The 21,481-nt window shown below is 37.5% G+C and overlaps 1 protein-coding gene across 11 annotated transcripts in view; it reads left to right on the top strand.

The window, feature by feature from the left end:
• evla (Enah/Vasp-like a) overlaps positions 1–21,481 on the top strand; it is a 35,680-nt gene that overhangs the window by 10,302 nt on the left and 3,897 nt on the right. For 2 of the 11 annotated variants that reach the window (XR_007144517.1, XM_047821473.1), the window contains exons 2-7: positions 6,814–6,982; positions 8,327–8,504; positions 14,035–14,095; positions 15,205–15,266; positions 17,214–17,942; positions 19,628–19,845. Coding sequence is in view for 10 of the 11 variants with exons in the window: in XM_047821473.1 (XP_047677429.1) it covers positions 6,814–6,982; positions 8,327–8,504; positions 14,035–14,095; positions 15,205–15,266; positions 17,214–17,942; positions 19,628–19,845 (1,417 nt within the window). In the remaining variant the exon portion in view is untranslated. Of the gene's footprint in view, positions 1–6,813; positions 6,983–8,326; positions 8,505–9,051; positions 9,276–14,034; positions 14,096–15,204; positions 15,267–17,213; positions 17,943–19,627; positions 19,846–19,955; positions 20,032–21,481 lie in introns of those variants that run through there. The other 9 variants (XM_047821479.1, XM_047821476.1, XM_047821474.1 and 6 more) reach the window with 9 other exon arrangements.

Raw genomic sequence — 21,481 nt, 5'->3', positions numbered from 1 at the left:
CTTCTCCAGATCATTTCTCAGTACACATCACTGCTGACTTAGCAGTCATATTTATTGAGAAAATACAGCCTTATAGCTTCATACATATTTGCAGATTATGTTGTATCTGATGAAGGTGAGTTTCAATCCAGTTTGTGGAAAAAGATAGAAAGACTTTGTAGAAAGAAACACAAGTACCTCCAAGGAACACGAGCAGTGGCACAGTTGCAGTTGGGAAATGGATGCTCAATTCCATTCTCTTTATATCTACTACAGAGTTACAGGGGCTCTAGTCTGCCCTATATTGGATAGTGCATTTCCATGTTGTTTGCATTTTCACTGTGCTGATTTATTTAGCTAGGTTTGCTTGAACCTTCTGTACAGACAGAATTATCTTCTTCCCAACTCATATTGCTTTCCATTGCTTGACTCCTGAGAAAACTTGGTGAAACAAGAAGTGGTGTCTCAACCTAGATCCTAAGTGACAACTTAGATACGTTATATCTATGTTTCTTAGTAATACATGCCAGTATGCCAATGTTGTTTACTGATGGATATCTGTGGAAATTTCTTGGATGTCCTTTATGAGTGTGTGTGTGTGTGTGTGTGTGTGTGTGTGTGTGTGTGTGTGTGTGTGTGTGTGTGTGTGTGTGTGTGTTGTGTGTGTGTGTGTTTTAAATTAAATCCTATGTCTAATGTATGCTATTCCTGAAGTAAAAGCTGCTGAGGTTAATGTTCTTGTATATGTATCTCTTGGGAAGATAAAGGGTCCCATATTACCCAAGTAAGCAAACTCAAGGCATGACTGCTACCAGAACAAACAGCCCATTTTGTAATATCATTTAGGAAAACATATTGTGAAAGTGACATATGAAAAATGGTTTAATAGTAATAATCTGGGTATTATATTATGTAAAGAGCTATTAAAATATTTTTTGTTAGGTATATGTGCAAAAACTAAGTAGTGAAAATATCAATTTTATTGTGACAATTTTATTCATTCGGGCCTTGATGCCCGATGACGCCTGAGATAGGCTCAGGCTCCCCGTGACCCGAGAAGTTCGGATAAAGCGGTAGAAAATGAATGAATGAATGAATGAATTTTATTCAATAATATATAAGCAATATATTTACTGTTGTCAATGCCTAGGTATATAACGATTTTGAACGTTGCTTGTTCATTGTTACAGAACAAAATGTATATGAAGTATTATAGTAAATACATATATACAATGTTGTAAATACAATGTTGGTGAAATTGTACATTCCACAGCATCGCCAATGGCAGTTAACACAATAGTGAACACTTTGCCAAATCCAGAATTATAAAACAAGGCTAATCTTTTCCACAAAATGATAACCATTTTAATTGCAAAGAAGCTGCACAAAGGTCAGCAGCGCTGCTGTTCGGCATTGTATTACTAGCATTATTGATGTCACGTAAGTATTGATTTATCATTGTATGGGAGACTAGTCAACAATAAATAATAATTAGTGCTGCTGTGTGACTTGAGAGAACATGTAGGCCTAGCTAGAGTACAACAGTTCTGATGCAACTGCAAACTACCATTAGCTATGAACTAAATGCTATAATGGTACAATGGTAGGATATCTATTTTTGGATGATTATGTCAAGCAAATTGCATTTCAGTCTATCAAACACAATAGCCAAGTTTCAAGCAGGAGCAAAGTAAGCTCAGTGTCTGTCCATCCCTGCTGAACCTGAACATTTACATTTTAAGCACTCGTACATTACATCACGTTTTGCAAGGTTATATTATATATGAGGTGGATGATTCAAGGGCATGCAGTTCTTTTAGGTTTTAACAAGATCTAGCCTGTGTGTAATAATGCCATCCCAACAGCGCCACACCTCCCGTTTGGATTATTACAGCTCTGTAAGCTTATGATATAAAAAGTAGATTGGTGTAAAGCATGGGTACATCTAATGAGGTGGTTATTATGAGAGACCTCATAGATTGGTGGTATGCCCCTGAGTGCTGACTGTAGATTGTCAGAGCGACTCACAGCAACCCAAGGACATCATGTTATGGATCATTTCTGGTTCCTGTTTCAGTAGTCATATTCCTTCATTTTTAACAAAACAAAATAAAAGAACTACAGAGAATAGCTCACACCAATTCAGCATAAATAATATAAATAAATATAATTTGTTAATTTAAATATAATAATGATATTAATTAGTATTTAATAATAATAATAATAATAATAATAATAATAATAATAAAAATGAATGACAATATTAAAATTTAAAGGTGTGATTCAAATCTGTCTTCTTTACACAAAGTATTAACCATTGTTGGCTTCATTAGAAACCCAAACAAATTAGGTGTTTCATGGCTGTATAATATAGATGAATTACTATAATAATAATTTCAACTATTATGTCATTTCAACTTCAGAAGAGCTTTTAAAGATCATTATATGTATTATAGCTTATGATAATTTTAGTTTATTAATAAATTAACTAAATAATAAATGAACTACACACAACTATGTTTACCGCACCACCAACACTGGGTATCTGCTATCTTTTGGACGTTTAATTTAACACTACTTTTTTGCACATATCACTTTAATGCTAATAACAACTGCTACTATCACATGTGTAGGTTTGTTTACAGCTTTCTCTTTTGCTCAATGATCCATACAGTCTGTACACCGGTCAGTGCTATTTTATCTGTCCTGTAGTCTATTGTATTGTCTGACTGCAGTGTTTTTGTCTTGCACTGTTTGCACTAGCTTTGCACACTATGCACTTTATGTAGCTGGGCTAAAATAGTTCCTAAATAGTAAAATAGTAATATGTTGTTTTTTGGAGCTCTGTGTTGTCTGTATGTAGCGCCATTGTCTTGGAGGAATGTTGTTTTATTGCTCTATGTACTGTGTCAAATATATATGGTTAAAATGACAATAAAAAAATTTATTGACTTGACTTAAATCAGTGTGATAATAGTTAGCCATCTACAAAGTCGTCTTTCAGTAGTAGTAGCAGTTGTGTAAAATATACCCTTATGGATCATATTAGAATAGGTTTTCAATTAATTTGTGTATGTATGTGTGTGTGTTTGTGTGGTTCACTTGGTAGAGGGCTGCATTATTTAAAGTAGGAACTGGAAAGAGTTAATTATCTTTCAGGAAACTCAATCCATCTTCTCACCAAGCTCTGTGTTCCTCCCTGACAGAAGACCAGAGATTTAGCTTTCCTCCCCAGATAATTACTGGCCTACAAGCTAAAAAATCACTCACATTCCCTCATATAACCCTGCCATAAACCACCTGATTCCCTGCTGCCTAATAACAGGGAACTTATATATTGTGCCTTTGTTTTCTTTCTTTTTTCTTTTTCTATTTCTTTTCTTACTGAATCATTTCTCATTCGTTTTTAGTTTTCATTTTTTATATACTACAGTATCTATACTGTCCCATGAAGATAAGCTTTTATTTACTCTCTGAGTAGGAACTACATTCCTTTGGGATTTATTTGAGTAAATAATTGATGTAAAGTGGATATTGTGGTGAATGTTTGCATTCCTCCTTAATGCAGTTCACAGGAAGTGATGACCTGAGAATTTGACCTCCTTCATTCTATTACTGTAACTAACATTTTAGGTTGTCTAACAATACAGTGTGCGCAAACGATAGAATAATGTGAAAAGGAAGGATTTTCATGTTCTTATGTAATAGGGAATTATATATTTCTAAAAATTCGACCAAAATATAGTGCAGAATATTGAAATATTCAAGATATTTACATTTTCATTTTTCAAAATAAAGTTTAATTCAGATTTTAAATGTGGTTTGAGATTTTATTTGTAAATGTACCTTTTTCTATTTTTCTTTTAATTGTTTGGCTTTCACTGTACTTGATATATAACACATTACAATACATTTTATTAGGATTTAAGTGTTAATTTGGATAGTAAGCTATTTTAAACACAAAAGACTCTCCTAAGCCTATAATGCCCCCATATTTATATATTCCAAATACAGACCTGCCCATTTACCTGGAAACAAGAGCTCTCTTCTTGACATTACCTAGCAATGCTGACTTAACCATCAGCAGCTATTACATCACTAACACAAACCAACCATTTCAGTTTAGTTTCAGATTGTCATCTACTACTGCAGAGACCCTTATACAGAAACCCTAGCTATAAGAACAGAATAAGAACATGACAAGATAACTGTATACAGGGCAGACTACACCCTACACATAAACAGCAAAGAGCACTCAGTTATTACAGATATGACTGGAAGGCCTGCGTGCAGAGAGTCATGTGGATCTGTAAGACGTGAAAGCATTAATGCAGTGCTGCAGGGCTTCATGAGATACAGATTTGTGCCTCTATAATCACAAAGCTTTCTTTCTGCTGCTCATCCGTCAAACACTTTTAACCTCCTGGTGTACTTCAGCTCTGTGTGCTTTTCAGGCAATAAACATCCTCATTAGTACTAAATAACAAAAAGGCCAAATTATAAAAAGATCCCATGCTCCCCCTGCTTGAAAAATTATTGGCACAGCTACATTTAGTACTTTGTGCACCTTCCCTTTGCCTTAACAGTGAGTCTGCGAAAATGATCAACAAGGCTACAGTACAAGGCAATGTACTGTATTAGGGAACAATAGTGTTTACAGTTATCTAAACATAGCTATTACTAGACATGCTAATAGTTAGCAGAGATCATTGGATAATTTAGAACATATTATTTGAAACTTTGCACAGAGGTGTAGTGGGTAGGTTTGCTGCATCACTTCCTGGTTCTATTCTGAGTTTTGTGTGTGTTTCTACCCTATTAGTTTGAGTTTACTTCACTTTACAAAATCATATTGGAGTTCATTCATTCATTCATTTTCTACGGCTTATCCAAACTTCTCGGGTCACGGGGAGCCTGTGCCTATCTCAGGCGTCATTGGGCATCAAGGCAGGATACACCCTGGACGGAGTGCCAACCCATCGCAGGGCACACACACTCATTCACTCACACACGCACACACTACGGACAATTTTTCCAGAGATGCCAATCAACCTACCATGCATGTCTTTGGACCGGGGGAGGAAACCGGAGAACCCGGAGGAAACCCCCAAGGCATGGGGAGAACATACAAACTCCACACACACAAGGCGGAGTCGAGAATCGAACCCCCAACCCTGGAGGTGTGAGGCAAAAATGTGCTAACCACTAATCCACCGTCGTCCCCCCCCCCCCCCCTACAGCCCTTACATTAGTAAATGAAGATGAATAAAAAAAAAAAATTTATATCATTCAAAAATCATGCTTCCTGTTATTAAATCTCATATACTCTGCGCATTTTCTGTGCATTTCCTGCCTTCCTGTTACTATACTGGGGTACTCCTTTCACAAAAGTCCAGCTTCTTTTCACCCATTAAACTCTCAGAGAATATTGTTCTTGTTATCTCCAGAGCAGTAAAACTTACATACATTAATAACATGTCAATTAACTGGTGTCTTATATGTTTCTTACATTTTAACAACCGCAAATGTGTTGGATGTCCGTATAGGTTTTTTTGAACAAGGTTCTGGTACACAGCACATCCTATTATTAATTTGGACATATGAATGTATTTTATTATTTATTGGACACATGAAACAACGTTGCTGGAGTCACTTTAAAGGACGCTGAAGGAGATGGGTGTGGTAGTGGTGGGATTGTGATGGGAAAGGCAGGGTGGCAATTTGCCATGCTTAACTTAGAACATAACACAAACCAGCTCCAGATAATGAGAACTGCTTTCATCTTTATCCTCTTAATGGACAGCTAAAAATATTCAGACTTCAAATGTAATGTAAATTATGGTCGTAAACGTGGAAATACTGCTATACTGAATGTAGTATATATTTACTTGTTGTGGATGCCTTTTAAAATTAAGGTTAGGTCTCACGTTGTGTTCTGATGACTCAGTTATTGTTGACAATATAAATAGTCATGTGAGGAAATCTTGGCCTGTTGTGTAAGACGATAAGACAAAGCTGGAAAGACTTTAATATTTCTAACATTCATAAGCATTAATTCTATTTAATCCTTTTGAATTCACTTTCTTTGTCCTACTATTAAATTATTCCCTAGAGATTCCCTTAGATTAATCGAAGACCTCAGCAATTTAGCTGCACTTCCTCAAAAAATCTGATGGTAGAAATGAAGTCCTGAAGACCACACTGAAGTAAAAACTCATTCAGCAGGCTTTTTTCAATAAGTTTTGTCTATGTGTTAAATACTTACTTTCCTGTTCTTCGGTTGAATTGAGCGCCTTGTCAACATATGAACAAAAGTGGGCTATTTAAAGCATCTGAGAAACTCTTGGCTTTATTTTAACCGCGGCTGCTTATCAGCTCATCAACACAGCTGCTGCAGTGATTGTTTGTTTCACGGTTTTGCCTCTTTTACGTCCCACTGTATAATTAGCACCGATAACTGGCACACCACTTGCTCAGTGTCATTCAGTAGTGTATTTACATTACCATTACACTGCTTAAGTAGAGGTGGGACTGTTTTTTTTTTTCAGGGCTTTTCATTCATTTATGGCTTGTATGCTTGTACTGTATATGTTACGTGGGGTAACAATGCCTCCCTTAGAGCAACTGTATAAAATGAAAACAAATATCAGGGACCCTGTCCATGACTTTTGAAAAGCACTGTTTAATGCTATAGCTAAGATTTATCACTATGTTCTTTAAAATCGCATACTATAAAATAAATATACAGCAAATCATAATATGAAAAGGGGGAATCCTGTCCAGTAATTACAGAATTATCTGTTAATCTTTTAACTTTCCTCTTCCTTTCACCAGCGAACAGAGCATTTGCCAGGCCCGGGCTTCTGTAATGATCTACGATGATACCAGCAAGAAGTGGGTGCCCATCAAGCCAGGCCAGCAGGGCTTCAGTCGCATCAACATCTACCACAACACTGCTAACAACACTTTCCGAGTGGTCGGAGTCAAACTACAGGACCAGCAGGTGAGTGAAGGTGCCGGTATAAAAAGGAAATAAGATTTTTTTTTTTTTATTAATTTATTTTAACACAAAGATGATCACACTATACACTTTGGATCTTTCAGTAACCATACAAATTGAGTTAAACTGTAAACTCAGTGGTGTATGTATTTGGCAAAGTGCTTGGAAACTTGCTTGGAAAGACTGGGAAGCTAACATAATTGAACTCAAACTACCAGAATTTGACATTATTATTCATTCTTTATAACTATTATTATTCAAAAAACAAAACAATTGAATAAACTCGGTTTGGCAGCACAGAGTAAATTACCACAGGAATCACAGGAGAAGCTTTAGCAAATCTCTAACTATAACACATACCCTTAATGTATGTGTTTATGTGCATTTATGTGTGCTTAGTAGTTCAATACTTTTATACTCTATCTGAATCAGAATTGTTGAAGAACAGCAGATAGCATCACATATATTTTATTTTCTGACTTCTTTCTTATCATTACCAAAGCAATATAGGATCGTTCTTCTGATTCTGTAGACTGGGCGGTTTTTGTGGACGATTTGAATACATAAAGTATACCTATTTTTGTCCTGTCTGTGATAGATATCTGAATTCAGGCTATAAATGAACACAGGATGTGTGAGTTTGAGTTAGTGAGAGTGGAGACAAATTCAACAAAGTGTGTTATACTGTACAAAGAGCAAGCAGACAAAATGTGATACAAACATAATCCAAAAACAGAGACTACAACAAAAAGGCAATAAATTAAGGAACTGCCCGCTGAATACTTCACTTCAACACACTGAACTGCACAAGGGTTTAAAAACACAAACTATTAAAAGTGCAGACTAAAAACAAGTGGCGTGACTAAAGGGGGACACCCCAATGGCAACCAGTGACAGGACATGAGTGGAGACAAGACATCAATTAAAACAAAACATATTAACAACAAAACACAACATCAACTAATTGAGTGTAGTAGTGCTGTGGGATGCATATATGAGGGGGAAATATGTGGCATTTTACTCAGTTGATTGTAGTAAATAATGGTTTCAGCAAAATAAAGTATTGCTACAGATGGAATTTTATGTACCAGTCAATTAGTGGACTGGAGGTAATTGTTGTATAATGGGGATGAAACAAATATTGTACTGTTTAGTTACTACTGTATGAATGTAGACACTGTATTAAATGATTGTACATCTAAAATAAACTCTTCTAAAAGTACATACATCTTATGTAGTTGCATTATAGTTGCATGAATAGTATAAGTATTGTATCTGAAACGGAAACTATTACTAGAGTAAGGACCTGTACCTGTAGCCTGACCTCACCACCTCTGTTTTTGACAGGTTGTGATAAACTACTCTATAGTGAAGGGGTTGAAATATAACCAGGCCACTCCGACGTTCCATCAGTGGCGTGATGCCAGACAAGTTTACGGACTCAACTTTGCCAGCAAGGAGGAGGCCACCACTTTCTCCACTGCCATGCTTTTTGCCCTCAATGTGCTTAGCTCACAAGATGCAGGTAGGTTCGGTTTTAATGCCAGATATTCTCACAAATAATATAAATGTGTAACTATTGTGAAGCTTGTGGTTGTTTCTTGCTTTATCTGATCGTTTATAGGTTACACAGTGCTTTTATGCAGTGAATCCAGGTGGCATGTGAGAATTAAAATAATTTATCAAAGTGGAATATAACAATATAATATGTTATTATTGTTTTTACACACACACACACACACACTCAAATTCAAATCTGTGAATAGTTTGATTATGAGAAAATAAATCTGCACTCAGGCTGTTTCAGTTCAAAGCTGCTGTTTACTCTAGATGCTGTTGTGATGCAGAAGTCTAGAATGTTAATTTTTTCCTTTACATGTAGTCACTTACTTAAGAACAGCACATGAGCTGCTTAGGTTTCAGGTTGCTGCTACTTAAAGCATATGTGGTGGTGGGGGGTTAAGTAACATGGTCTTCCCATTGGTGCTTAGCTTGGCTAAAATATCCTTGGAGCCAAGTTGTCGCCAGAACCAATCTTACATGTTCTCATGCTTTTTTTGGGGGGGAATTGGAGATGAGTTTGCTAGAAGCACCTTAACGTGCAAAGTACAGAGAAGGTTAGATCACATGGGTCCATAGTATAATGTTCTAACCTCTTGAAACTTTTTGGTAGGGTTTGGTACATTGTTCATATTGATTTCCAACAGAAGAAGTATTAGACGTGGCACTATGCTAGGACCGCATTTATCGCCTGAGCCAGTGCGACGGGTGAGCTCTGCTGTTATAAAGCTCAGCAGTAAGTATTACTGAAGGCTGAAGAGTGTATTAGATGATAGTGTTGCTTAGTTGATGTGAGTAAAGACAATCTACTGTACTGTGGGATGTTGCCAGTATAATGCGATGGCTGTGAAGTGCTGTTGTGGAGTCCTCAGAGGAGGTTCTGAAAGGAGTCTGGCTTGGTGCCTGTCATGAGCGCGGACGTGTTTGTTCTGACTATTTCTGAATAGAAAGGCTCATTCAGTATTTCAAACCCATGTGATGTCAACACAAATGATGACAGTGGCTTTTAATATGAAACATTCATATGGATGGGTTTTAACAGAAAACTCCACCCTGAAATACACTGAATATAATTATATTGAAATATTTAGGTTCAGATGCTGTTTTGTCAATTGGTGCTGTTTATTCATTACTCCAGTGAACCATTAGCAGTTGTCTGCCACGCTTCACAATTACATATTGCTAGCTTAGTTACAGTGACGTTTAATAGGAAAAAAGTTAAATGTCAACAAAACAGGTTTCACTGTGTTTCACATTAATTCATTATTAATTCATTAAGAATTAATAATAAATATAGAAATAAAATAATGAATGATTATGCTTATCTTCCAGAAATCAAGCTCAGTTCTGAAGAGTTTTTCTAAGGAAGGAATCTTAGTGATTTGATGATGACTCAGCATTTGTATTAGCAGCTCCTGAACAGGATGTAGACTAGTGTTGTCTTTTTAGGCTTGGAAAATCATACCTTTTTAATGTTTGTATACAAATGGTCATGGTGTTAGTCTTGGCTATTTGCTGTGTTTGTATACAAATGGTCATGGTGTTAGTCTTGGCTATTTGCTGAGACACATGAGCTTTGCCAATGATTATCTGGAAATGATTGGCTTATTTGATATAAACCCGGTATTTTTCATTTGTGACATTATATGAAGTTCATATCAGACTTTCAGTTCTTAGACTGATGAATCTATGAGTCAGATAATGTACACGCAGATAATGTGGGATTTGCTTGCTATGTCACGCACACTGAGTAGAAAATGAGTCATCGTCCCCCGAACCAAACACACAACCCCCATGTCACTGTGTAATGAGTATATTATCTGAATTTTGAGCTCTGATGTCAATATTCAGCTGAGCAACCAAAACATTAATTATCTGTTTTATTAGTGGTGCTAATGAGAACAGTCTCTGAGTAACATTTAGGAATTAATATTAAGATATTTTACATCATGATCATCATAGATTTAGGATTTGTAGCTGTCCAAAAGATACATTTTTCACATTTGAATATAGCACAACATATGTTTCAAGCACCAGTCTGTTTATTTACAACATAATATCGGAACTCTGAGTATTGTTAAATGCATGGCTGTCAAGTGTCACGCATTGAGAGTGACAGTAACGCATTTTAGTCTTTTTTCACGCTCTCCTGCCACACATTGTATTTCTCACACAGAAAAACTTTTTGACTATTTATCATATATGTAATAAGCCGCAGCACCCAAAATGTATCAGTCCGCACAGCTGTCTCTATGGAACCGGGCAGAAATCAAGTGCGTCTCAGTTCTTAGTCGAGCCTGACACTTATCAGCCAATCAAAAAAAGAGGCTACACAATAGCCAATCAGAAAATAGCACTATCTGGGTGAGATAACAACAAATGAAAAAACAACAACATTCATTAGAGAGGATATTTTCGATGGTCGGTTTGAAAAAACTTCAACACGAAACAGCTTGTCTCTGGACGGGACATTGTCCTCAATCATGAAAAAACAAACCCAATAAACAAACCCAATAAACAACACAAGCCATAACACCTCTCTCTCTCTCTCTCTCTCTCTCTCTCTCTCTCTCTCTCTCTCTCTCTCTCTCTCTTTCTCACACACACACACAAATTAATAAATGGAAATTAAACGAATGCTCTGTATTTGGTTAAATTGTGGTCAGTGATCCTTACCAAACACAACAACTTTTTTTTTGGCCGTGGGGGGCGTGGTGTGGGGGGCGTGGTGTGGGGGGCATGGTGGACATGTCATGCTAGCCTGTCTTCAAAACTTGAGAGTCCTGTAAATACGTGATCCTGATCTGATACTGACATCCTCATGGAGTAACAGAGCTTATAAAAAATATTAAATTTAATCATAACTCATTTCAGATCTGTACTGGCTTTCAGAGATCAGTCATGACAAGCTTTAGATCAGTCAAATGGCAAGCTCAAACTTATTAAGAGAACACTGAAAGTGCTTACACAATCTTTCTGATATCGGGGCAGACAAATTCAACACAGCTGTGGTCACCTTCCTGACTTGCTGAATAATGAGTTATTCTTTTTCTGGGGTTTCTCAGCTATTGATCTGGAAGCTTTGCAATGATTTGATATAGCAAAGACAGCATCCTCCTGAATATTGACATTTTGCTAAATACAGATACATACACCTTTATCAGTGTAGAGCAGGGGGAAAATTTCCATGACAAAATTACCATTACAGTAAATGTTTAATGCTTAACCAATAATGTGTAGTTTATGGCTTTAAGCATTCTGTTTTATTCAGTGACATTTTTAACAAGCCATGTTTCAAGTTTTCAGTTTATTGTCATGTGTATAAATAGATCAGTATTGTGTTGGTAGTTTCACACTTATATATTAGATTAGATTAGATTCAACTTTATTGTCATTACACATGTACAAGTACAAGGCAGCAAAATGCAGTTTGGCATCTAACCATATGTGCAATAAGCAGCAAGTGCAAGATGTACAGTATTTTCAGTATAAACAGTATACTATATAGATAAATATTCTATATGCTTATATGCTATATATGTGCGGCCTCCACTGATTTCACATTCCATAAGTAATAGCAAAGTGTGAAGGTTGAATTAGCAGAATAATAAAACAGCTGTACATAAAATACACACAACATTATGGGAGTTTAAAAGAAGACAGATATTGGTGCAGGTCTCATTGGGGCATCTGAGACCAGGACAGAAAGTCTTTGTGGTGTATCAAGACCCACAGTATCCAGGGTAATGTCAGCATATTACCACAATGGACAAACCACATCCAACCGGAGTAACCGTCAAAGCAAGAGGAAGCTGTCTGAAAGTGATGTCTGGGTACAAATCCAGATTGTGTCCAAAAATAATAAAACCACAGATGCCAAACTCACTACTGAATTAAATGTGCACCCAATGGTTAAACATTGTAAACCGAAGATGTCATGAATCAGGAAGTTAATGCACCAAAACACACAGAAGGAGCGAGTTATGGAAACATTTTCCTCCACCTGTATCATGTAGTGGTTCTGCAAGAGGAATAGCTCAGAATCCTTACTGTTGAAGACTTGTATCTGTTATTCCCTAGAAGAATAGATGCTGAAATGGACACAATATGAGGTCATACATCATACTAATAAATGATTATGGTATAAACCAAGGTGTTTCAGGTTCATTGTTCAACCACTGTATATACAATGAAATTCTTATGCTGTATTAATACACTCCTACCCAGATATAGTTAAAAAATAAAAAGTAAAGAGTGTTTTCAGTCATAAACTGCATAGTGGGAGATATTGCACATATACAGAACTATAAATTATTAACACAATATGGAAGGTAATTTACATACATAATCAGAGAGAGAGTCTGATAACAGTACAGTATATGATATGTGATCATGATACAGTTTAATGCTAAATAATGTGCAGTGCATTGTACATACAGTTGGTTGTGCTTGTAGTGGTGTTACTGGTTAAAGTTCATCGGGCTGATAAATGGCATGCTGTCATTTTACTAATCAGACCACAGAGGTTATCTGGGTGCATAGTTATGTAAATCTATGTGAATAGCTGCATGAAGCCATACCAAAATTATCTGCCACATAAGCAGAGGTGGTTTTTGTTTGAAAACTAAAGTAGATGTATTATTTATTGAGTATTTTTCCAGTGTTTGGTTTAGACTGCTGAAATACTTTGCCTTGTCTTGCTTGGACCATGGTTGATGATTCTTGATTTACAGTCCACCGTGGATTTGTTTCTGAAGAAAAATGTTGCAGTGTGGTAATAATGCTGTTAATCCAGCATTCAGAATAAAACTGTTGTGCTATAACTTCTATGATGCCTGTGGTTTGAGCATATTGTGCTAATTTCAAACTATAGGGCATAAATATTTTAATAGTTATATACATAACTAAAATTGCACCATTCCTCTAACACTTGAGGAAGTCCAGTTCTTGCAAAAAACACCTTTTTTACAATTACTCACCTTCACGGTAGCATTTTCAAATATTCTTCAACATTTACAATGCACTTCTCTTACTTCTAAACTTTTCAATTAACTTTGACCTAAGTGCCATGTATCTCTCACTAACGGTAAATAATAATATAACTTTATTACTCTGTATCACAAAGATAAGCAGACAGATATCAGCAACATTACTCTACACTCCAGGCACCCGGGGCATCGTCTGAGAAACATGATAGCCAGGTTTTTAGTTCTAAGCAGCTCCCTGTCTCAGTCCATCCATCAGACAGCAGAGTAAAGTTGAAGATAAGATGGGAAGTAATAGGGATACAGTTCCAAGAAGAGCCTAATAGGCATACATACAGCACTGCATAATGGTTTTATGCTTTTGTCTCTTTCCTTGCTGTCCATTTTGTCAGTTATGTATTTAAACATCAATTATGTTAAAGGATGGAAATACTATTACAGCACTCTATATATTTTTATCTGCATTATCTAAGCAAGTTAATGTCTAGAACATTCCCTTGTCTGCTCCAGCAGGTCCAGCTGGTCAGCGGCAGAATGGACCAGCGACGGATGACACAGAAGCACAGAGGAGGTGACTAGAGATTTTGTTACCACTTAGTAATCATCATCACCTTTTTAAACACAGAAGCAGCTGAGAGGCAAACATGAAATCATCACCAGTGTGAAACAGAGATTCTAGTACAATGTGTTAAGTCTGGTTTATCTTGAGCCTGGTGAGGCTTAGTTCACGTCTCACCTTCTACTATTTACAGTAAACATAATATCTTGTGATTCAAACTATAAACTATATGTGAGGTCAAAGATTATTAGCTGGATTTATAAAAAAAAATATGTTTTAAAATGAACAAGTCAAACATCATACGAATTTAGAAATCCATGTCGTATATTAAAATTGTCTGCTGGACCACACAATTGAGTTGAGAGATTTAAAAAAGGTGCTAGTCTGAAGTATTCCACTAGAGGGCAAATAAACTCAATATCACAATATACTCATACTGTAACCACATTAAGAAGATACAAATTTATCCAAGATGATACAAGCAGGTCCATGTATAAGACTACAGATTAAATATAATAAATAAAATTTCTTAATGAATTGTAGTCTGATTTACTGGCTTGTAGGTTATATACATTCTTTAGTCTATTTGAATGTTTCCCTTTCTGGGAAACACATAACACACTTAAGAAGAGTTATTTACATGTTATTAGTCTCCAAAACTTTGGTGTTTTGGTTCAGGACACTTAATATTGATCTAAGTGTAACGTGCTACGTTACCTAAAATGAGTTTGAGACTAGTGCTGTAAAGTTTTTATTGTAATGGCAGCAAATTCTTTAGAGCAGAATGTTTCTTCATCACTGATGCTGTACATATAATTTTTTTTTTCACAAATATTTACAAATCTCTTTTTTTGCCCTCTTGTGGTTAAAAGAATGTATTGCAGCTACAGACTACTGAAGCTGGTGACATCTGAGCATGACTGAAAATAGTGCGTGTAAAACAACACACACGCACACACACACGCACATACACACACACACACAATTCTGTGAGATCTATTGCTGCTCCGCAGTGGTCAGAATAGTCTAGAAGTGCAAATCTTGCATGTTTTTATGTTATATATATATTCCTGTTCTGAAGAGATAGAATGTTGCTTCATCCTTAACTTATTTGTCTGTAGGCAGATGATGGAGCAACATCAGATGCAGATTGAAAGGGAGCGACGGACATCTGGCTCTGCAGGTAGAGACTACACAAGACATCTGGCCTCTATTACAGTATATATACAGTATAGTGGTGTGAAAAAGTGTTTGCCCTTTTTAATTTTTTTTGCATGTTTGTTACACTTTAATGTTTCAGATCATCAAACAAATTTAAATATTAGTCAAAGATAACACAAGTAAACACAACATGCAGTTTTTAAATGAAGCTTTTTATTATTAAGGGAAAACAAAATCCAAACCCACATGGCCCTGTGTGAAAAAGTGTTTGCCCCCCTGTTAAAATAGAACATATAACTGTGGTTTATCAAACCTGAGTTCAATTTCTCTGGCCACACCCAGGCCTGATGAATGCTACACCAGTTCACAATCAAGAAATCACTTAAATAAGACCTGACTGACAAAGTGAATTAGACCAAAAGATCCTCAAAAGCTACACATCATGCTGAGATCTAAAGAAATTCAGAAAAAAATGAGAAAGAAAGTAATTGAGATATATCACTCTGGAAAAGGTTATAAAGAATTTTCAGAGGTTTTGGGACTCCAGTGAAACACAGTGAGTGCCATTATCCACAAATGGTGAAAACATGGAACGTGGTGAACCTTCCCAGAAGTGGACGGCCGACCAAAGTTACCTCAAGAGCGCAGCGACGACTCATCCAAGATGTCACAAACGACCCCACAGCAACATCCAAAGAACTACAGGCCCCACTTGCCTCAGTTAAGGTCAGTGTTCATGAGTTCACCATAAAAAAGAGACTGGGCAAAACTGGCCTGCATGGCAGAGTTCCAAGACGAAAACCGCTTCTCAGATTTGCCAGAAAACATCTTGATGAGTCCCAAGACTTTTGGGAAAATACTCTGTGGACTAACGAGACAAAAGTTGAACTTTTTGGAAGATGTGTGTCTCATTACATGTGGCGTAAAAGTTACACTGCATTTTAGAAAAAGAACATCATACCAACAATAAAATATGGTAGTGATAATGTGATGGTCTTGGGCTGTTTTGCTGCTTCAGGACCTGAAGACTTGCTGTGATAAATGGAACCATGAATTCTGCTGTCTACCAAAGAGTCCTGAAGGACAAGGTTCAGACATCTGTTTGTGACCTCAAGCTGAAGTGAACTTGGGTTCTGCAGCAGGACAATGATCCAAAATGCACCAGCAAGTCCACCTCTAAATGGCTGAAGAAAAACAAAATGATGACTTTGGAGTGGCCTGAATCCTATTGAGATGATGTGGCATAACCTTAAAAAGGCAGTTCATAACCTCCAATGTGGCTGAATTACAACAATTCTGCAAAGAGGATTGGACCAAAAATCCTCCACAGCGCTGTAACAGGCTCATTGCAAAGACTAGATTGCAGTTCTTGCTGCTAAGGGTGGCCCAACCATTTATTAGGTTTAGGGGGCAAGCAATTGCATGTTGTGTTTACTTGTTATCTTTGACTAATATTCAAATTTGTTTGATGATCTGAAACATTAAAGTGTGACAAACATGCAAAAAAAAAAAAAAAGGAAAGGGGCAAACACTTTTTCACACCACTGTGTATGTATATAATGTATGCACAGATTCTGCCAAGGCTTTTGGACGATTCTTCACACTCAACACTGCAAACTCCTGTGGACAACATTTAGCTCAGTGACCTGACAGTTTGCAGATCATTTATCCCTAAATGACTTATTCAGACGATGTATTCTCTGTTACTCTTTTAATTTCTACATGTTTGCTCATGTATCAGTCCAGCTCAGACCAACATATTCCATACACATACTCATCAGGTTTTTGGCAGCTGAGACTTAATACATGTTTATTTATACCCAGTATGGGCCACAGCTTTGTTATAATTTTGCATACGCTTGGCTTGCATGTTATTTCTTTTTAAGGGGTTTCAGTTTGTCTTTTTTGATTTTCATCACTGTCACTTTTCTCTTCTTCTGTTTGTCACTTTTTTCCATTCCTGTCTCAGTTTCCACCCTGCAGTTTAAAGTGTCTGCCTCTCAGTCCAACACCTCTCCAACAGAATACAGGCAATTTCGTGCCCACACGCTCCCCTCCCACACCCGCCTCGCCCCCTCCCCGCCTTCCTCCACCTGCTCCTCCTCTTCCTCACAGGAGCGAGAGAACATCTCTCACACAAAGGACTCATCTCAGAAAAAGGCTCAGCAGTTTTCACAGCTCTCCACCTCCCTGGCTTCTGCCTTCTCTCCTGTGCAGCCAGGGGGCACTCTGCCATCTCGAAATGTGCGTCAGATCCCTCTCTCTCCCCCCACAAGCCGCCAGTCTGACTCCAAAGACACCATCTGGACTTCTGCTTACATCTATTGCCCAAATAGCGCTTCCCCCCAGCCAGTCATACCTCTTAACCAGCTCATACATCATGCAAACTCCAATCAGTTTGATGCTAACAGCCAGTTAGAGCAGTACTACCCCTTCCAAGCCCCTTTCTCCACATCTGCCACTGGGCCTTCTCCTCTCCCACAATACTGTAGTCCTGATCTCTCGTACCTTTCCCACAGTAAAGACACCCCCCTTTCTGCTCACAGTGGTCCATGTGTTCAAGGTCATGCCCACCAGCCACAGTTTGCCTCCCCTTTTTGCCCTCATCCTCCCAGTGAAAACATGCCTTTCTCTTGTAGCTCAGTGTCACTCGAGACCACACCCCCTGCTGTTTCTCAGGCTGCCACAGCACCCAGCAGTAAGTACTCAGATCACCATCCAGCTGGCTGTGGAAGGTGTTTGGGGATTTCAGCACAGTTCTCATACACACTGCACACAGCTGTTGCACAAAGCAGGACTGATGATATGTTATGTACTGCTTGACGGAAGAGTACAGTTGCTGTAATGATGCCTGGTTGAAAAATATTGGTCACATTTGCATTACACACTATTTATCAGGCTGTTGGCTCTTCAACCAAATGTTCTCACAGACACAGTCACGCTACTCAGATCATTTTAAAAGACAATTGATGACATTCTGTTTAAGCTTATGAAATTGTATAATATTTACAATGGGCCTTATTTATCAAACTGGATATGAACAAATGTATTGATAAATTGTTCAAATGAGTATTTGACAAGAATCGTGTTATTCATGAAAATCCATGAGTAACTAATGTGAACCTTGAACAATATGCTTCGTGTGCGTCCTAAAATTAGCTTACATTACTGCAAATTTATGAAGACAAGTTTAAGCAGCGTGTGTGTGTGCCCTGCGATGGGTTGGCACTCCGTCCAGGGTGTATCCTGCCTTGATGCCCAAAGACGCCTGAGATAGGCACAGGCTCCCTGTGACCCGAGAAGTCCGGATAAAGCGGTAGAAAATTGAATGAATGAATGAATGAAAGTTTAAGCAGCTTATTTATTTCAGTGGTGGTAATATAAAACTTTCTCCTTTAGGCCCTTACATCCTTCAAAGGAAGCAATACAAAAAATAAATCCATAAATGAAGACAAGTAAGGCTAGCCATTGAAGTAGAACCAGAGATATGTCACTCTGTAAACAGGGCCAGAGTTCGTTTCAATGGCCGAGCTGCATTAATGGAAGATTTTACGTGCATTGCTTAGAATGCACTCTTTCACTGCCAAATCAGCATTTTGTTGTTTGCCATTCATGTGGTCTTGTAGCAAATGTAAATCACTTGTCCCACACTTGTCCCACAAATGTGCTTTGGAATTTATGTAGGATTGGTGAGTATAAATAAAAACAAATCTTTGTAAATCTGGAGTAATTCTTTAGTAAGGGTTTGACTTCTGAAAACATTCACAGAAGAAGATTGGTATAAGATTGATAAATGAGGCCTGTTGAGAGTAAGAGACCTTTCCAAATATCTAATCCGTATCAAAAATCTTAATCAAAACTACATTCTTATGAAATTATGTGATTTTGGTAGTAGTAAGAATTAGCAATATTGACTACTAGTTAAAAACAAAGAGAAATACTATAGGGGGATATAAACAACTGGAAGAAATAGATGAGCAGGAATGAGGTAATGGGTCTCTGAATTAGAACTATCACTGAATTAGAACTATCACTACTATCAGTACTATTATATTTATTTGAAATAATGGATTAAGTATATAGTCAGTTAAAAATGTAACGAAACCGAAAACTGCACCAGTTCAACTGTTAATAGCATTTTTATCATTATTTGAAGAAAAAACAATAGGATTGTGTTTCATTTCTGTTTTTGTTTTATTTGATGTGTGAACACTTTATTTTAGCTTGTTACTCTCGGGTCAATACAATCTACTTAACAAATGATTCAGTTGGTTAAGTTTTAGCATTAATTCACTTGAAAATAGTCAAGCAATATCCCTATTACCAAAACTGCTTAATTGAATCATGAACAATTCCTGTACATTCATTTCTCTTTTCTTCCAGCAGGTCCTCCCATCCCTCCTGGACATCCCTCCATGCTCTCCTCCACTCCCCCACTCCATCCACCTGCTCCTGTTCCCATGGCAGGTCCTCCAGCTCCTCCACCTCCGCCTGGACCTCCTCCCCCAGCTGCTGTACCTCCTCCTCACCCGCCTCCTCTCCCAGCTCCATCAGGCTTGGCTGCTGCTCTGGCTGGAGCCAAACTGCGCAAGGTACAGCGGGTAAGTGGTCAGTGCTAACTGAGCACAGCTACACTGGAGTGAATGTATAGGTGTTGTTTACCATATTAATCAAATGCTCACCAGCCTATTTAATGAGAACTTTCATGCAGTTATCCAGTCATCCAACCATGTGGCAGCATTGCAGTGTATAAAATCATGAAGATACTGAACAGGTCAACAGCTTCGGTTAGTTTACACATCAATCAACACAATGGGGAAAATGTGATCTCGTGGGACTTTGACTGTGGCAAGGTTGTTGGTACCAGACAGAAAGGGACAACACTTCTACTAGAATAGTATCGTTGATGGGAGAAGTACAAGGGGAATAGCCAGACAGAATATTTAATCTGACAGAAGCAGGAGAAATGTTGCTCAGAATGCATAACTTTTTTAATAACCAACTTTTTCCCTTTCCTGTCAGACAAGTAATGGAAAAGTAGTGCTCCTGTGTGATCACATAACATTGTGATTTTTTTTTTCCACCAATGGATGCTTTTTTGTACACATGGTCAGAACTTTGTAAATATACCAAATCTAATTAAATCTTCACTTTTTTAGATACTTGACTATCACAACCATATGTAAGTCTTCCCCAAACTGTTTTCCGAAAGGAGAAAGCACACAATTTTCTAGAATGTGTTTGTATGCTGTATTTGTTTGTACGCTTTCCATTCACTGGGACTGGCCAAGCCCAGACATGTTGCAATGAGCTCCTTGAAGTCATGGTTTGCCGAGGTTGGACTGGAAGAACTTGAGTGGCTTGTACAGAGCCCTGCACCCTGAGCCTCCTCACACAACAAGAACGTCAGATTTCAATGAGTTTGTGGCTAAATGAATACAAATTCCCAAATCACCCTTCAAAATCTAGAAGAGTGGGCATTATTACAACAGCAAAGATGTGATTAAATCTGGAATGGAAACAGCCATGCTTCCAATATATCCACCTATTTTATGTACGTCCCACATTTTGCATGTTCCTCAATGACCCTTTTAACAGCTTATGCATTTAATTCTTTTTTAATAAGAATTATTGTGTTAATAATGTTGACATGTACACTTGCTGCACACTTTATTAGGAACACATGTACACCTACACATTCATGCAAATATCTAATCAGCTAATCATGTGGCAACAGTGCCGTATGTAAAATCATGCAGATGTAGGAAAGCAGCTTCGTTGACATCAACCATCATAATGGAAAAAAGTGTGATCTCAGTAATTTTCAACATTACATGATTGTTAGTGCCATACAGGCTTGTTTAAGTATTTCTTGATCTTGTATTCTTGATCTTCATGGATTTTCATGCAACAGCCTCAAGAGTTTACTCAGAACGGTGCATTAAAGGCAGGAGAGGAACACCTTGTTCATTTGAGAGGTCAACAGAGAATGGAGAATTCTACTACAGTTGTGCTGAGCAAAAAAGCATCTCAGAAATCATAATATGTCAGAATTTGAGGTGGATGGGCCACAACAGTAGAAGACTATGTCAGGTTCCACTTTAGTCAGGCTATAACAGAAAGCTGAGGCTGTAGTGGGCATAGACTCAGCAAAACTGGAGAGCTGGAGACTGGCAAAATCTAGCCTGGTCTGGTGAATCTTGATTCTTCCTGAGGCTCACAGATTGTATGGTCAAA

This window comes from Tachysurus fulvidraco, chromosome 12, assembly GCF_022655615.1.
Source record: "Tachysurus fulvidraco isolate hzauxx_2018 chromosome 12, HZAU_PFXX_2.0, whole genome shotgun sequence".
Taxonomy (NCBI): Eukaryota; Metazoa; Chordata; class Actinopteri; order Siluriformes; family Bagridae; genus Tachysurus; species Tachysurus fulvidraco.
This window is presented reverse-complemented; position numbering and strand designations above follow the sequence as displayed.